Source organism: Squalius cephalus (assembly GCF_949319135.1).
Source record: "Squalius cephalus genome assembly, chromosome: 23".
Classification (NCBI taxonomy): Eukaryota; Metazoa; Chordata; class Actinopteri; order Cypriniformes; family Leuciscidae; genus Squalius; species Squalius cephalus.
Window position 1 is genome coordinate 190,606 of NC_137144.1, and position 18,837 is coordinate 209,442.

General features: G+C 38.0%; 1 protein-coding gene across 1 annotated transcript in view; it reads left to right on the top strand.

Moving 5' to 3' along the window:
- Positions 1-18,837, top strand: part of LOC307151292 (solute carrier organic anion transporter family member 2B1-like) — a gene marked incomplete at its 3' end in the record, with an annotated part of 29,264 nt that overhangs the window by 6,035 nt on the left and 4,392 nt on the right. Inside the window, exons 4-9 of the mRNA XM_079859244.1 lie at positions 68-230; positions 1,127-1,345; positions 1,446-1,541; positions 7,400-7,539; positions 8,078-8,183; positions 13,730-13,894. Coding sequence (XP_079715370.1) covers positions 68-230; positions 1,127-1,345; positions 1,446-1,541; positions 7,400-7,539; positions 8,078-8,183; positions 13,730-13,894 — 889 coding nt within the window. The remainder of the gene's footprint in view (positions 1-67; positions 231-1,126; positions 1,346-1,445; positions 1,542-7,399; positions 7,540-8,077; positions 8,184-13,729; positions 13,895-18,837) is intronic.

Here is an 18,837-nt window from a genome sequence, read left to right on the forward strand (position 1 = left end):
GCGGTACATCTAGTTTTGACTATTATATCAGATCATGCAATGTAAGTTTTGTTGATTTTAAGCAAAGGTGGGGAACACGGTTCTCATCGTGTTTGTGAGTTTCTTTGGGAGTCGTGTACATCGGCCGAGATGTATAGGAATTGGAGCAATGATCGCTAGCATGGGGGTGTTCCTTATAGCACTACCTCACTTCATTGGTGGAGAGTACAAGTATACAGGCTTTAATAGCAGTGAGTAAACCTTTTTCTTTTAAATTAGCTATTTTTGTAGTTAACTACTGGATGTACTTAAAGGGGGGGGGTGAAATGCTATTTCATGCATACTGAGTTTTTTACACTGTTAAAGAGTTGGATTCCCATGCTAAACATGGACAAAGTTTAAAAAATTTAGTTTGAAAGAGTATTTCTGTGCGAAAAATACTCCTTCCGGTTTGTCACAAGTTTCTGAAGTTTTTTTCGAGTATGGGCCTGTGTGACGTCAGATGGGGCGGAATTTCCTTATACGGGTCCTAAAGGCACTTCTCCCGGAAGGGCGCGTGCGCACCCATAGACCAGAGCGACGAGCGAGAGAGCAAAAGCAGTACGCCCATCAAAGCGCTGTGCTCGCGATGTTAAAGAAAGAAGTGTGTTTTCGGTTGCCAGGGCAAGACAACCCTGCACAGATTCCTGAAGAACCCAGCGTTAAGGGACCAGTGGATGGAGTTTGTTTTTCCAGAGCATCAACGGAGTTCCCTGTTCCCTGCATTTCGACGATGATTGTTTTATAAACAAGGCCCAGTTCGACGCCGGATTTGCAGATCGTCTAATGCTTTAGAATGGAGCAGTTCCAATGATAAAGGTTAACGGTCGTGCGTTGGAACCGCAGGCGGTGAGTAAAACTGCTTCAAATGTCTGTGTGTTGTTAGCTATCGGCACGTAAGCACAAGAACAGCACTCGTGATTCTTTTCCGGAAAGACTCGGTACTGCCTATCTTTCTTTTATAAATATAATAAAATTAAAGACTTTTTGGAGATATGCAATACTACTCTATAGGTACTCAAGATTAACATGAGATTGACTGAAACTGAGTGTTTCACCCCCCCTTTAATAACGGATTGTATTTAACCTGTTTGTATTTGTTGCACAGACACCAAAGACAACAGCTCGGGTCTTTGCCAATCACAGAACATTTCCCCTGAGGAAGAATCTAATCAGAAATGCTATACAAACATGAATGGCACTGTAGTGTATCCAATATTTCTACTGGGCCAGTTACTGCTGGGCATTGGCGGTGTCCCCACACAACCTTTTGGGATTTCCTACATAGATGATTATGCAGAAAAGAGGAGTTCACCCTTCTACCTTGGTTTGAAAATATTTTTGATTAATAGAGTTTTATTTAATCATCAATTCCCAAAATACAGTGGTTCATTCAAGAAATAATCCAACTTTATCTTTTTTTACAGGCATACTTTTCGCAGTTACTGTGATTGGGCCGGCATTTGGCTACTTGATGTCATCTGTCCTCCTTCGTTTCTTTGTTGATGTTGAGATTTCTTCAGGTGAGTCTAATATGCCATGTCTACATTTCATAAATGTAAAGTCACATTTACACACTTTACTGCGCTTAAACGGCATGAGATGTCATTATAATTAAATACTTTAGCAACTGTACTAAACATGTTTAGACGAGTGCCTTTTGACAAGCTATACTGATTTTAAAAAGAAAGTTTGACCTCAAGATTAAACATCTTTAGCAGTCTTGCTTGATGTATCATAGTATCAATCAATCAATCAATCAATCAATTTATTTATAAAGCTCATATAAGCACAACTTCCGTTGATCCAAAGTGCTGTACAAAGGATAAAAAAAAGACATGACGCAATACACTACAAAGATAACAACAAGACAGTTGCTTCAACATTCAATTTGCATACGACAGATCAAATAGAAATGTCTTTAACCTCACTTTAAAAATGCCCAAAGTTGGCGCAGCTCTGATTTCAGGAGGGAGGCTATTCCAGAGTCTAGGAGCGGCACTAGAAAAAGCCCTGTCTCCTCTAGTCTTAAAGGGGGGGTGAATTGCTCATTTTCACTCAATCTCCTGTTAATCTTGAGTACCTATAGAGTAGTATTGCATCCTTCATATCTCCAAAACGTCTTTAGTTTTATTATATTTTTAATGTAAAGATAGGCTGTACCGAGTCTTTCCGGAAAAAACCGAGCGGCTGGGGGCGGGCCGTGTGGGCGGTGTGCTATAGTGCTAACCGAGCTAACAACAACACAGAGAGACATTTGAAGCACTTTACTCACCGCATGCGACAGCGAACCTTTATCATTGTGACTGCTCGATCCTTAAGCATTAGACGATCTGCACATCCGTCGATATGGGCTTTGTTTATAAAACAATCATCGTCGAAATGCAGGGAACAAACAGTCTACACAACTCCGTTTATGCTCAGGAAAAACAAACTCCATCCACTGTTCCCTTAATGCTGGGTTCTTTGGGAATCTGTGCAGGGTTGTCTTGCCCTGGCAACCAAAAACCCACTTCTTTGGTGACATTGACTTCCCTAAAAGCCGAGCATAGCGCTTTGAGGTAACGTACTGCTTTCGCTCTCTTCTCTCTCTGGTCTACGAGTGCGTGCGCGCCCGCGGAGAAGTGCCCTGAGGACCCATATAAGGAAATTCCGCCCTCTCTTACGTAAGAGAGAGCCATACTCGAAAAAAACCCTCCGAAACTTGTGACAAACCGGAAGGAGTATTTTTGGAACAAAAATACTCCTTCAAATGTACAACTTAACTTTTGAAACTTTGTCCATGTTTAGCAATGGAATCCAACTCTTTAACAGTGTAAAAAACTCAGTATGCATGAAACAGCAATTCACCCCCCCCCCTTTAAGTTTTATTCTTGGAACCACCAGAAGGCCTAGGTTCGCAGACCTAAGAGCTCTTGATGGTTGATAAACAGTCAGTAAGTCCGTGAGGTATGATGGAGCCATCCCATGTAATGACTTAAATAATAATAAAACTTTAAAAGTGATTCTATAGTGCACTGGCAGCCAATGGAGTGACTTAAGGACAGGAGTTATATGATCTCGTTTTCGAGTTCCTGTCAGAACTCTTGCAGCGGCATTCTGGACTATTTGAAGGCGGTTAATGGATGATTCACTGATCCCCACATAAAGCGAATAACAATAGTCCAGCCTGGTAGAGATAAAAGCATGTATGACTTTTTCAAAGTTAGAGAATGAGAGTATAGACTTAATTTTTACCAGAGTTCGTAACTGGTAAAAGCATGATTTTACAACTTGATTGACCTGTCTATCAAGCTTTAGGGCACTTTTAGTACCACTCCCAAGTTCTTAACATATGGCTTCACATATGGTGTCAAGGTACCAAGATTTATATTTGTTGTATCGTGTAGACTGGAAGGTGTAAACACTATAACTTCGGTCTTTTCCTCATTCAAACTTAAAAAGTTTTGCGACATCCATGCTTTCACATCCTCAAGGCAATCAGCCATCTCTTCTAGATTCTTTCCATGGTTAAGAGGAAAATTTACGTACCCCTGTAATATATCATGCTGCGCCGCGTTATCGATTAGGCAGAACAATCCTTCCATCCACCATAGATAATTTTTCAAATTGCTTATCGGATCTGTCTCAGCTGCTCAGTGAACCTAAACAAACAGATGAACTAGAGGAACTAACCAGCACTATGAGCACCATTCTCTCTGGGAAATTGAATATTGTTGCACCTATGAGACTAAAAAAGGTCAGAGAGAAAATTAAAGTACCATGGTACAACAATACTACGCGTGTTCTAAAGAGAGAAACTCGTAATTTAGAGCGTAAATGGAAACAAACTAATTTAGAGGTTTTTAGAATCGCTTGGAAAGACAGTACGTCACGTTATAAAAAGGCCCTAAAAGCGGCCAGGGCTGAGCATCTCCGCAAACTAATAGAAAACAACCAAAACAATCCTAGGTTTTTATTTAACACCGTGGCTAGACTAACAAATAAACAAGCGTCACCTGAACAAAATATTCCGTTACAGTTTAGTAGTAATGATTTCATGAAATTTTTCACTGAGAAAATAGAAAACATCAGAACCACAATTGTAAACGTTCAATCCTCAATCGCGCCTTATAATTCAGCCTCGATTATCACCCCGCAAGAACAAATACAGAGCTTTACAACTATAGAACAAATAGAGTTAAATAAACTTATCACTTCCTCTAAAACAACAACATGTTTATTAGATCCCATACCAACTAAACTACTAAAAGAAGTGTTACCTGTAGTGGAAGAGCCTCTCCTCAATATTATTAACTCATCTTTAACTTTAGGTCATGTTCCAAAAACATTTAAACAGGCAGTTATAAAACCTCTCATTAAGAAACCACAATTAGACCCAAATAATCTAGCAAATTATAGACCCATTTCAAATCTTCCTTTTATGTCCAAAATACTAGAAAAAGTTGTGTCCTCTCAACTGGGCTCTTTCTTACAAGAAAATGACATCTATGAAAAGTTTCAGTCTGGGTTCAGGCCGCATCATAGCACTGAAACTGCGCTCGTTAAAATCACAAATGATTTACTCTTAGCTTCTGACCAAGGCTGTATCTCAATATTAGTTTTACTTGATCTTAGTGCTGCGTTCGATACTATAGATCATACAATACTCTTAGATCGACTACAAAATTATACCGGTGTTCAAGGACAAGCACTAAGCTGGTTCAGATCATACCTATCTGACCGATACCATTTTGTCTATTTAAATGGAGAAAAATCGATCATAACTCCAGTAAACTATGGAGTGCCGCAAGGATCTGTGTTAGGCCCTCTATTATTCTCAATATATATGCTGCCACTTGGAAATATTATAAGGAAACATGGAATTAGTTTCCATTGTTATGCTGATGACACTCAAATATATATTTCATCACGGCCGGATGAAAACGCTAAATTATCCAAATTGACAGAGTGTGTTAAAGATATAAAAGATTGGATGACGCGCAATTTTCTTTTATTGAATCCAGACAAGACAGAGGTAATACTTATCGGTTCAAAAAACCGCCCACAAAACCTCTTACAATACAACTTTAACATAGTAGGATGTCCCGTTACTTTATCATCTACAGTAAAAGACCTGGGTGTTATATTAGATTGTAACCTGTCTTTTGAAAATCATATTTCATATGTTACAAAAACAGCCTTTTTCCACCTCAGAAACATTGCTAAGCTACGTAATATGCTCTCTGTTTCTGATGCAGAAAAGTTAGTTCATGCGTTCATGACCTCGAGATTAGATTACTGTAATGCTTTATTGGCTGGTTGTCCTGCATCCTCAATAAACAAGCTACAGTTAGTCCAAAATGCCGCCGCTAGAGTTCTTACTAGATCAAGAAAATTTGACCATATAACACCAATTTTATCATCACTGCATTGGTTACCTATAAAGTTCCGTATTAATTACAAGGTATTGCTACTGACTTATAAAGCCCTAAACGGCTTAGCTCCAGTCTATTTAACGGATCTTCTATCGCCCTATAATCCATCACGCTCTTTAAGATCACTAAATTCAAGGCTTTTGGTCATACCTAGGATATCCAGATCCACCAAAGGAGGGAGAGCATTTTCACATTTAGCACCAAAACTCTGGAATAGTCTTCCGGATACTGTTTGTTGCTCAGACTCGCTCTCCCAGTTTAAAACTAGATTAAAGACGCATCTCTTCAGCCAGGCATTTATATAATATTTTTAATCTTACAGTAAAATCCGGTCTTTACCTCATAAACGCCAGAGGAGAACTGGCCCCCGACTGAGCCTGGGTTCTCCCAAGGTTTTTTTTTCTCCATTAGGTCACCTGATGGAGTTTTTCGGTTCCTTGCCACTGTTGCCTTTGGCTTGCTCAGTTGGGGATACTTAATTTAATTAATCAATCAACAATACTATTGATCAGCATTATCAAACATGGATGTTTTAAACTAGAAACAAACACTGATGTACTATTTTATTTAATCCTGTGAAGCTGCTTTGATACAATCTGTATTGTGAAAAGCGCTATATAAATAAAGTTGACTTGACTTGACTTGACTGAAAATACATTTGTGTGTCGTCTGCATAACAATGATAACTCAAGTCATATTTTCTAAAAATAGTACTCAAAGGAAGCATATATAAAGAAAACAGCATCGGAGCCACAATGGAAATAAGTCCTGGACTTTATTGTGTTTTTATCCTCGATTGTATCTGATGCCTTTTTGTTTTATGTTTAAGGCTTTCTTGATATAATTAAATAAATCAAATCAAAAATCAAATCAAAAAGCCAGTGTGGAGCCTTGAGGAATTCCACATGTTAACTTTACTGATGAAGATCGGTAGTTACTAATGTTGACTGAAAAACTCCTGTTTGTAAGATACGACTGAAACCAATGTAATACTGGGCCTCTGATGCCCACTATGTGTTCTAGCCGAGATAGCAGGACATTGTGGTCTACCATGTCAAATGCCGCACTTAAATCCAGGAGTATCAATGCTACAGAATCTCCAGAGTCAGTGGCTAAAAAAATGTCATTGAGTACTTTAACAAGTGCCGTTTCCGTAGAGTGAAATTTTTTAAAACCAGATTGAAATATATCAAAGATTTTATTTTCGTTCAAAAAAGTTTCAAGCTGACATAGAACTACTTTATCTAAAATTTTTGTTAGAAATGGGAGGTGCGAAATAGGTCTAAAATTTGATAGATTCGATGAGTCTAAATTTGGCCTCTTCAGTATGGGTTGCACTGACGCATGTTTTAAACGCTCAGGAACAACTCCCAACTCAAGGCATCTATTTACAAAGTGTAGGAGTGTCGTACTCACTACACTGAACACTTTTTTAAATAGTCGTGCTGGGATAGTGTCTAATGGTGATCCTGTCGGTTTTAGCTGCTTCACTGTGTCATTTAGAAAAGTCATAGTGATTGGTGTAAACTTACTCAGTCTGCCGATGTAATTTAACTCAACTGCAGGATTACCAGTGATCAATTGCATGTTGTTTCTAATTCCAGCTATCTTGTCTATAAAAAACTTGCAAAACCGCTCACACATAGCCACTGACTCACTCGGGTAGATAGACACAGCTGGATTTGTAACAGTATTAATAATATTAAAAAGAAGTCTGGGATTATTGTGGTTTTTATCTATAAGGGTAGAAAAATAATTTGATTTGGCCACTCTCAACTCATTTTGATATTTAAAAAGAGAGTCTTTAAGCATCTCATAAGAGATCTGCAGTTTGTCTTTTTTCCATTTCCTCTCGGCCCTTCTACATATCTGTCTGTAAGTTATACACTCTGTAGTAAGTTTGGCTTCATGTCTCTTGTATGTGGGAAATCTATGATGAATCAGCTGTTATTTCCACTTTTCAGATAAAAAATTTTCTCTGAAAAATGATGACCCCAGATGGGTTGGAGCTTGGTGGTTGGGATTCTTGATAGCTGCCACCCTCCTTCTCCTGACTTCTTTGCCATATCTGTTTTTCCCTAAGAAGATATCCAGAGGAGGTGATGTATATAACAAATCCCATCTTTGGCCTTTTTGATTCTGGAAATTATTTAGTAAATTCTGATATAAATCAGATGAATGTGAGTGTTTCTGCTGTAATTTAAGATTCTGGCTTTGTTCATGAAGCCTACTAGGATCTCACAGAACGTGTATAAATATATTTTAAAAAAAAATAACTACAAACAAGGAAAGAAACTTGAGTACAAAAGGAGCTTGTCTCAGCCTGTTCTTGACCCTCTTGCTCAACATGCTAACCTCGCATAAAACACAAAGTGTGTGTTCAACAAGAATGTTCTTGTACTAAATGTTCTTTTTCTGAACTCTGTAAATGAGCATATTCTAATATTGGATGCAAAACCTCAACTTTTAAAATATTGGTATAAAAACAGGCTTCATAAAATCCTAAAAAGGTTAAGATGATTTGCTGGTGTAAACCAGTTTGCAATATGTGCATCGCTACTTCATATTCCAGAGTTTTTCACTACAATCTTGATCATATCAGTTGGTATTTCAAAAACAAATTTAGATTTCAATCTCCTCAGGAAATCGAAGAAACTCCTGCAGAGCCATCAACAGAGAAAATTATGGAAGACAAGAAGCCTGGAACTGACACAAAGGAAGAGGTTTCTCTCACTGAGTTCCTAAAAAGTGTGTTTGCCATTTTACCTGTCAGCGATTTTATTAGTCACAAATTAAGTACTTCCAAGTTCAAATAACAAAAATCAACCTGGGGAAATTAATTTGCGCTTGCTGGTAATGTTGTTTATTTGCATGCTGTCTGCATTATTTTAACAGCCAGTTCAGAGATAATTCCACAAACTCACCCACAAAATCTCATCATATTCAGCATCTGGTCAAACTGGATTCTAAGTGATTAGTAAGTAAGATGCAGGTTTATGGCCTACATTAGAACACGCTAAGTGAAGCAAAGAAACTTTATGCTACGCACTTTGACCTACTTACTCAGAACCAGATGTTAGGAGCCAAATAATGACTTTTGACTTTTTTTTTTTGTCTCAACTACTGTAACATTTTATTTTGATGGTCCCTTTTGAACATTCTGTTAATAAGTAACTTTGCAACTACACATCAACTAATTCTCATTAGAGCATTAGTAGACTGTTTGCTTAATATCTGCTAAATATTTATTGTGATTGTAATGTATTGAAGACAGGAGACCGCATGTGGTTGAACTGAACTCGCTTTACTCGTGTGTTGTTGTTCTAGACAGCTGGTGAAGCAATAGCACCTCACAGTGTTCACACAATTACACTACAACATGTACACATACATGACATCTCCCTTTTTTTTTTTTTTTTTTACATATAACTTGCACACAACATTAAACTTAAGTTACTCTTAGGACTTGATGCTATACTGCATTACTCCCGGTACCTACTAGGCACTCTGATAGGCCGACCAAATCTTGACAGTCTCTCACTACCCACTCCACGAAATGGACTATTTCTCACAGGTGAACTCTTGGCACTCACAGTAGATGAACAACTTGCACTGGCGTTATTGTTCATATTGTTTTCTTGCTCTGAATTCAGCTCAGAATTTGGTGATGGAAGGGGTAAATCATCCTCAACTTCAGTTTGATGTGAAGAAGGACACACTGTCTCCTTTGTTTTCAGCAAATCTCTTCTATTCCTTCTGAAGATGCGACTTTCTGGTGTTTGAACAATGTAAGATCTTGGTTGTTGAAGTTTGTCGAGAACAACTGCAGGTTGCCATTTGTTATCCTGTCTAATTCTCACTCCTTCTCCTTTCTTCAATTCCGGCAGCTTTCTTGTCCCACGATCAAAGTATTGCTTTTGTTTGACTTGTCTGTGACTCAGTCTGTTACGCACCTGTCTGAAAACCTTGGGCATCAGCAGTTTCTTTGATACTGGAATCTTTGACTTCAGTCTTCTTCCCATGAGTAACTGTGCAGGGGAAAGGCCTATTCCACTCAACGGTGTGTTTCTAAACTCCAGGAGAGCAATGTATGGATCTCTGTTACTGTCTTGTGCTTTTTTCAGCAGATTTTTTATTGTTTGCACTGCCCTCTCTGCCTGACCGTTTGACTGCGGAAATCCAGGACTTGAGGTAGTATGAATGAACTCCCAGCTGGCTGCAAACGCTCGCATTTCAGCACTTACAAACTGACTACCATTATCTGAAAAAAGTTCATCTGGCACTCCATGTCTGGCGAACATTGATTTGAGAACCGCAATGACTGACTTGCTTGTCATATCACTTAATTTAGCGATTTCAGGGTACTTGGAAAAGTAGTCCACAACGAGGAGGTAATCCGCATCTCTGAAGTGAAACAAATCCATTCCAAGCTTTGACCATGCTCTTTCTGGGACAGGATGTGACACAAGTGGCTCTCTGGGATTGCTGTTTCTGTGCATATTGCAGATGTCACACTTGCTGACAACATCTTCGATCTGCTTTGCCATCCCTGGCCAGAACAAGACGTCTCTAGCTCTTTCCTTGCACTTTACAATACCCATGTGTGCTTCATGGATCCTCTCAAGCATTTCATCTCGCATTTTGTTTGGGACTACTAGTTTACCGTTTTTGAATAACAGTCCATCTGTGAAACTCAGTTCCTCTCTAAAAGTCCAGTACTGCTGGATAGGTTTTGGTACTTGGCTTCTTGAGTTTGGCCACCCAGACTGAACCGCTTCTCTGACTAATCTCAGTTCTTCATCCTGTAAAGTCGCTGACTGAAACTGTTCTTTTTTCTCCTCTGAAACAGGTAACTGGTGAAGTATAAAACTCACTTCCATCTCGTCCTCTTCTCTGTTGTCCTGATTGCAATGCTCTTGAAGGTAAGCTCTGCTCAATGCATCTGCAATGTGCAACTCCTTTCCTGGAACATATCTCACCATCAGGCTATACTTTTGCAGTCTCATCATCATTTTTTGAAGTCTGGACGGAGCTTTATGGAGTGGCTTTTTGAAAATAATCTCCAACGGCTTGTGGTCGGACTCAACCTGAATGCAGCGTCCATACAGATATTGGTGAAATTTTTCGCAGCCATGCACAATTGCTAAAAGCTCTTTTTCAATTTGTGCATAGTTTTTTTCACAATCTGTTAGTGCTCTTGAGCCGTACGCTACTGGCTGTCCCTCCTGAAGAATCACAGCTCCTAAACCTTCTGAACTGGCATCCACCGACAAGGTAACTGGCTGGCTCACATCATAAAATTTCAACACTGGTGCTGTACTCACTAGCACTTTCAGACGATTGAAACTGTCTTGTTGTTTACTCTCCCAGTGCCAGAGTGTTTTTTCTTCCAGCAGCTTCCTGAGAGGTGCAGTCACTTCTGAAAGATTTGGGATGAACTTTGCTAAGTACTGCAACATGCCTAAGAACCTCTGTAGGGCTGCCTTGTCCGCTGGCTCCGGCATCTCAAGAATAGCTCTCACTTTTTCATTGTCAGGTTTCAGTCCATCTTTACTCAGCACATGACCTATGTAGCTGATTTCACTTAGGCCAATCTTGCATTTGTTTCTATTCAATTTCAGGTTTATGCTTCTCAGTTTTTCAAACAACTCCCTCAGTCTGTAGTCATGTGAGTTTTTGTCTTCTCCCCACACCAGAATGTCATCCATTACGTTAACTACTCCTTCCATTCCTTCCAGATGCTGAGACAAACACCTTTGGAACACCTCTGGAGCGGATGAAATCCCAAAAGGAAGTCTTGTAAAACTGTACCTCCCCAAGGGTGTGTTAAATGTACAGAGTTTAGAACTGTCGTCATCCAGACGGATCTGCCAAAATCCCTGATTTGCATCAACCACAGAGAATACTTTGGCTCTGGGCATTTCTGCGACGACCTCCTCAATTGTTTTAAGAGGATAATGTTCCCTTCGTATTGCTCTGTTTAGGTCTTGGGGGTCAATACAGATCCTAATCTTGTTTGGTTTTACTATTGTCACCATACTATTTACCCATTCTGCAGTCTGTTTTTTGATGACACCCATCTCTTCCATGCGTTTCAGTTCTCTTTCAATGTCCTTTTTCAATGCCACTGGAACTTTCCTGGGTGCATGAATCACTGGCCGGACCTCAGGGTTTGTCTGAATCTGGTAGACCCCTGGAACACAACCCAGCCCCGTAAACAAATCTTCATATTCACTCAGAATATCTTTTGATGTGTCTTTTGTTATTTCGTACATCCTTTTTATCACTCCTAAAGCACTGCATGATTCTCTTCCCAGAATTGCACAGGCATTTTGCTCTATGACTTGAAATTCAAGAGTCTACAGCTTGTCTTTGTACTGACATTCAAGGCATTGCTGACCCAAGGGCGACATCTTGTGGCCTGAATATGTCACTAGACTACATCCTGATTTTCTTATGTCATTTCTGTCAATCTTTAATGCATCCAGGTCTCGCACTGATATGACATTACAGTCTGCACCTGTATCTAACTTTACAATCAGCTTCTGGTTGTTTACCTTGAGTGTTTCAGTCCACTGTTGTACTCCAGTTTGCAGCTCTTTCTTTTTCACTTCATCACTGATTTGATACAGTTCAGTCTCCATCTCAATGGTTCCAAGAAACATTTCCTCGTCTTGATTGATTCCATGAACTCTTCTTTGTTTCTCTGTTTGTACACGAGTCATGCACTTCTTTGCGTAATGATTCTTTTTGTTGCAGGCTTTGCATGTCTGTCCATATGCAGGGCATTTTTTTGGTTCGTGTTTGTATCCACATCTTGTGCATTCTCCTGGTGACTTCTTGGGCTGAATAAACTCTTTTTCCTTTTTCACATTTTTCTGCTTGTGAATTTTGTGCACTGGGATTTCTATTTCTTCTTGCAGTGACTTTAATTGGTTTTGACTCACTTCACTGGCACGGCAAATATCCACTGACCTACGTAGGGTTAAATCGGGTTCCCGTAGCAACCTGCCTCTGATCTGGTCATTTGTAATAGCGCAAACAATTCTGTCCCTTATCAGTGACTCAGTAAGTTCTCCAAATTCACAATCCTTCGCTTTATTCTTTAAATCTGTCACATAAGCATCAATCGACTCCGTTTGGCCTTGTGCTCTAATAAAGAACAAATGTCTCAGGTATGTCAGGTTTTTTCATGGTTCGCAGTATTTGGCAAACAGCTCTTTTAATACCTCGAAGTCGTCAACCTCATCATCAAATGTAAACGTGTTGAATACCTTGATTGCATCGTCTCCTGCGACGTGCAGAAAAGTGGCACACTTTATCTTTTCCGACTTCTCTGAGATTCCACTCGCGATTAGATACAGTTCAAATCGCTGGATCCAACCTCTCCAGTTTTCGGCTAGGTTTCCTTCCAAGCACAAAGCTCCCGGGGGCTTCAGCTGATCCATAATTTATAACTTTTAACCACTTCTGACACCATGTAATGTATTGAAGACAGGAGACCGCATGTGGTTGAACTGAACTCACTTTACTCATGTGTTGTTGTTCTAGACAGCTGGTGAAGCAATAGCACCTCACAGTGTTCACACAATTACACTACAACATGTACACAGACATGACAGTGATGGTCTCATTACAGACATTATACTGACTATAAGTAACTTTGGAAGTACATGTCAACTTATTCTAACCCTACCAGTCTACAGTACTAATACTCTACTGACACTCTAATGAGAGTTAGTAGACATGTAGGTGTAACATTACTTACAGTCAACAGAATGTGTTAAAGAGACCATCAAGTGAAACCTCAACTACAAATTAATAATTCAAATGTTCTGTTCCTGTAACAATTGTATATCATGAATGTAGCACATTTGTTCTCAATGGGTGGGCTGCACACCAAAAAATTATTGTTCCATATGTTTTGTTGTTAAAAGTTGTGCGTCCAATCAAACTCTACAATATTTTGGAACTTGTGTAATATGTCTGAAAATAACTTTCCTGGTAATATTAATAATGTAATTTTAGTGTTTGATTTTTAAGGAGATTACTGTATTATGCTGACTTCACTTGATGTCAAATGTAAAATATGGGTTCTAAAACAAAACCAGCTCGCAACCACTGACTTATCAAAATATTAAAGATCCTTGGATACTGTTTTCATGAAACCATGCTGTTTCATTAATCTACCAAAATATGATGTTCTTGTCTTCATGGATATTCTTTTTGTGCTTTAATGTAGAAATGTTCTTCAGATTCTTTCAAATAGTTTGGTGTCTCTTATCTTTCCTCAGGCTTCCCCAAAATCTTCAGGAGGACTCTGCGGAACCCAATTTATTTGTTGGTTGTGTTGGCTCAGGTGAATCTTGCTGTCATGGTTGCGGGACTTGCCACTTTCATGGGCAAATTAATAGAGAAGCAGTTTGCACAAACTGCCTCCTTTTCTAATATTATGATGTGTAAGTTACTTAAAGAAATTAAGCACGCCTTTTTTTAAGGTGTTTACGCAAGAAAAAATATTTTGCTCCACCCAAAACCATATATCAATATGTGGTGTGTGTTTGAGGCCAGTGAAAGCATAGTTCGAATTACAGGGGGTACCGGGGGGTACTATACCCCCCAATGAAGACTCAGTACCCCCCAAAGGGACAGAAATATCAGTTTTGGGGGGGGTCAGATAATTTTTCTGATATTGTGAAAAAATATAATTACAGTTACAATACAAGTCAACTCCTATTTTCACTGTAGGAACATTTTAATGTAAAGCGATTTCAGACACCCCTATTGTGGACCGTACCATTTTTAACCACCGTGGCTAGAAGCAACGGAGAACTACTTCAACTTCTCAAGCAAGTGTCGACATTGAATGACAAAACGCTAGTTTCATAAAGTATCATTCTTTTCAGCATTCCTTATTTGTATATTCAAAAATATTTAAAATAATCTAATTTAATACAGTTATAATTTTTCAATGTAAATTATTTATTTTTATTTTATTGGTAACAGCCTAGTGTCTTATTATTTTAATTGAATATATTTATCAAATTTAAGAATTTGAAATGAAAGATGGAGCATACATTTAATACAATTAGGGGAAAATGCCCTTTATAAAGGTACAAAAAATTGTGTTTTCAAACAGTGATGTAATGAAACATTGACAATTTAAGATTGAAGGGAGTAAAGCCTCTCTTTAGGCTATTAAAAAAATCAAATTTTTCTAAAAGAAGAACTTTTATTTTAAATAAATGTTCATTTTAAATCAGTCTACTTCAGTGTGATATGTTACCATATTATCATGCTTAACACTAAGAATTTGAATAATTGTAATGTGATGATCAGATGCAGATATCTAAATCAGAGAATATGGGCGGTTTGCGGGTGGATTATTTATTTTTAATAGTGGATTCGGGTGACTCAAAGTGCACCAGATTAATGAATTTATCTTTAAAATATACAAAATTTTCTTCTGGGGGGGCATGCCCCCGGACCCCCCTAGAGATACCAAGCTCCACCAACAAAAAAATGTGCGAATGTTAGACCTTCTATGTGTGTTGCACAACACATGTTGCACTTGCCGATCACGGTGGGGATTGATATGGTAGTGGACCATGATGGTCATAGAAGAAGTGAAGGAGCAGTAGCCCCCAATTATGGTGGGGTAATTCACACTCTGAGTGAAAGCATATCATATTGTTCAAAGGTACAAATTACTCATTCAAAACCTTTACTGCTACTAATCCACACACAATACAGTATGTCGATCTAACATATTCTGATTCAAAGGCAAAGTCCAGGGAAATAAGCAAGGGAATATTGAAGCTTTTTGTCTGAGAGTAACATATTTCACTATTTATTGTTCAGTGGGATTAACCCTCTGGGGTCTGAGCTGTTTTCTGCGGCCTGGAGGTGTTCTGACATGCTCTGACATTTGTGCTTGTTTCTGTTACTTGTGACATTTTCATGGCTAAAGTCTGATTACACTGTATTCAGCACAAACTCTGCTACAATAATATATCAGCAGCATGTGTGTAAAAGTTTGTAGTTTTGAGATAATCACATTTATGCGTGGTTTGTGAAAATACAAAAAAAAAATTGTCACTGAAATAAGGTCATGAAACCCCTACTGATTATTTCTTCACAAGACTTTTGTATCACGTAGCCTAGAATATTTTCTCCAAAACTATGTGAAAATCATCCTGACTGCTCATTCAGAGAAGACAATATATTGATTTAAAATTTCTAAGACGTGTTTTGTGTGAGAAAGCTTTATGCGAAGGGGCGGATCACCTCATTAATATGCAAGCTTTTCACACCTGAGAAAGACAAAGACCCTCCCCTAATGGCCCTATTTTAGGAGCTATCAGGCCCTATCATTCTGAGCAACCTTACACAAAGAATGAGGAGATTTAAAAAAGAATGGCTTTTTGATTGTTTGGATTTATTTACAACACAACATAATCCAAATATACACAACAAATGACAAAAATCACACTATTGAAAACAATAATCCAAAGACAGAGATCTTTGTGCCATTCCTAAAAACATTGTACATACCTTTCATTTCCAAGGTGTTTGATTTTCACTTTACCATGTTCATGTACAGAGACTCATGTGAATGTTGAAGTCAGCAGGACTCAATGGCATCTGGTCCCTGAAAGAAAAAAAAAGTGAACATACTGATATCAAGAGAAACTATAGGGAATATAGTTCTAAAATTTATTGGGAATAAATTTGATTTTTCTGGTTAAAATTGCTTTTTAAAATTCACAGAATACACACACACACAAATGTTTCCAACAATATATAATATAATGAACACCAGGTTTTTTGTGCCTTGTAAGCATAGGCTATGCACAGTGCTGCATAAAATAATAATAACAATAACCTATAGCAGCATATAAATCTTCCAAAGATTTCAGTAACAACTACGCTAGAGAAAAATATATTAATTATCATATGTTACTTCAAATGTTTCCATTCGTTATGATGATATGAAATGAGATAATAGTAAAAACATGAAGCCTTAGTGCGTTTTGCTTTTCAAACGCGATCGTTTCAAACGTGATCGCGATACATTCAAAACCAGAGCTCGCTCCAAAATATGAAACATTTTGGTTACCATATTATACATATCTACATTTGAGCAGATATCCACAAACACAGTAACCGTAAACACGGGTCTAAATCACACGCAATGAACGGATCGTTCGCGAACAAGACACATCACTACATTTCAAACATTTACACCTGTATTCACAAACATCTATGCATAAGGCAGTATTGGAGCGTGTCATAGGCTAACCAAAACCGAACAATTATATAAATAAAATAATATGTAGACAGTAGCCTATCACATATTTTACCGGAGGCTGAAATATATTTGCACTAAATCACATTATATTTGTCTAAGCAGATATTCGCAAACAAGCTACATTACACATAAGGAAGTATTTTAGCATTATAATCAGTGTCATAAGCTAATCAAAACTGAGTGCAATGAAGTATTTACATTTAGCACTGAAAGGTTGCCTACCAGTCTAGTTCACATTTCAACATGTTTCTATTTATAGATACATACATGTACGATATTAGGCTTAGTTCATGTTTTTACTCCAAACTCATTTCATAACATACATTTTAAACTGGTCGTTTAACATGTCTTACCTTAAAAATCTAATCATCATTGATCGCGTTCTTCTGAGGTAAATCCGAGTGAAACAGCACACCACAGCACAAACACAGTCTTCCAAACTCGATGAAAAGCAGAGAGGAGTAAGTTACCGAAGTGTCTGAATCTTTGTTTTGAGGTGATGAGGGCGTTTGCAGGTCTGCTTTTCTCCACATGGATCATTTGCATGTCAATCGCTCGTGCGCGCGTGGGCATGGTCACATTAAAGTTAATTAGGACTCGTTTGAGAAACTGTACATGCCGCTGCTTTCATACGGATTACTTAAAGGGACACTAAGTGGGATTTTCTCCCATCTAGTGGTGAAATTGTATTTTGCAATCAAATGAATAATGCTCTCTAGCGCCTCGCTTTTTCAAATGTGTGTTGCATCTACGGTAGCCATTATGTACCAAAAAGCTATGACAGGATGTCCTCTAATAGCACTTCATCGAGTTTTCCTTCGGGTGAACTGGTTTGTTATTTCAAACAAACTACAACTTGACACAACGAACAAACGAATGTTACAGTTTTGAACAAACAAAACTTACAACCTTGTTTATAGGGCCTTCTCTACTTTACTCAATAGCTGCTATTCATCAAAGAGCCTGTTTAACTTTTAACTATGTTCTACTGTCCATATCAGTGTTTCCCAACCTTTTTTCAGTCAAGGCACCCTTTGAAATTTAAAAAAAAAATGTGTGGCACCCCACACTAGTGTTGTCACGATACTGCTTTGATACTATACCTTGAAATGTGCTGGGGGTTTTTTATTTTATTTTTGATGTGCACAAATAAATGACAGGTACCATAAGATTTTCTTCTTCCTGTTCCTTTTTTTTTTCTTCGTTCATGCATGTTACAAATGAATGAATGAATGAAACATTTATGTATGACTTGAGCAATAAATAAATAAATAAATAAATGTATCAATTTTCAATACCACAGGGAAGAACTTATAGGCCTACTGTCATATAGATATAGATATTTTTATCTTTTATTTTTTTTGTCCATTCATTTAAAATCTAGGAAATCATTACTTTCTTCTGAAGAGATCACTTTACATAATGACATATTCAATTAAGGCTTTTTATTCATATATAAACATTGCTCAATTACCATTGCAAATCTCACCTAAATGTTTGCTCACTCAGTGTATGGGATAATTATTGGGATAATCATTGGGATAATGTGATAATTATTGGGATAATTTTGTTATAATTGCACAAGATAACTTGTTTTTACTATATTTTATGTAGCCTAATAATTTCACAGTAAATCTCCAAATTAATGTAGAAACATCATAAAGACAGTATATTTCAAATAATAATGTTTAATGGCATATTTTTATGAATGAAGAAGAGTTATTTGATTCTGATGTCACTGCTGCACTGTCACATGTGGATCCCACACGCGTCCCATTTTCTCACAACTCTTAACGTTCATTTAAGACTTTATTTAACTAATTTAAGACTGCTCTCATGAGGATACTCAAAGCGAAAGCGCGAAAGAGAAGTCGAGTCTGGCGCGCGTCGTGTCAGCATCACAGACAGCGCATTCTCTTTTGTATTTTCTTGCTTGCATGGTTAGAAGCATTTGCATGAAGAAGAACGTGATTATATAATGTAACGCTAGCCAAAGGATGACAGAAAAAACATGACAGCAGCATGGACATAACCGATGTGTTTATGTGAATACGCGGCAAGACGGACGTTGTGACAATGTTTTCGTGTGTA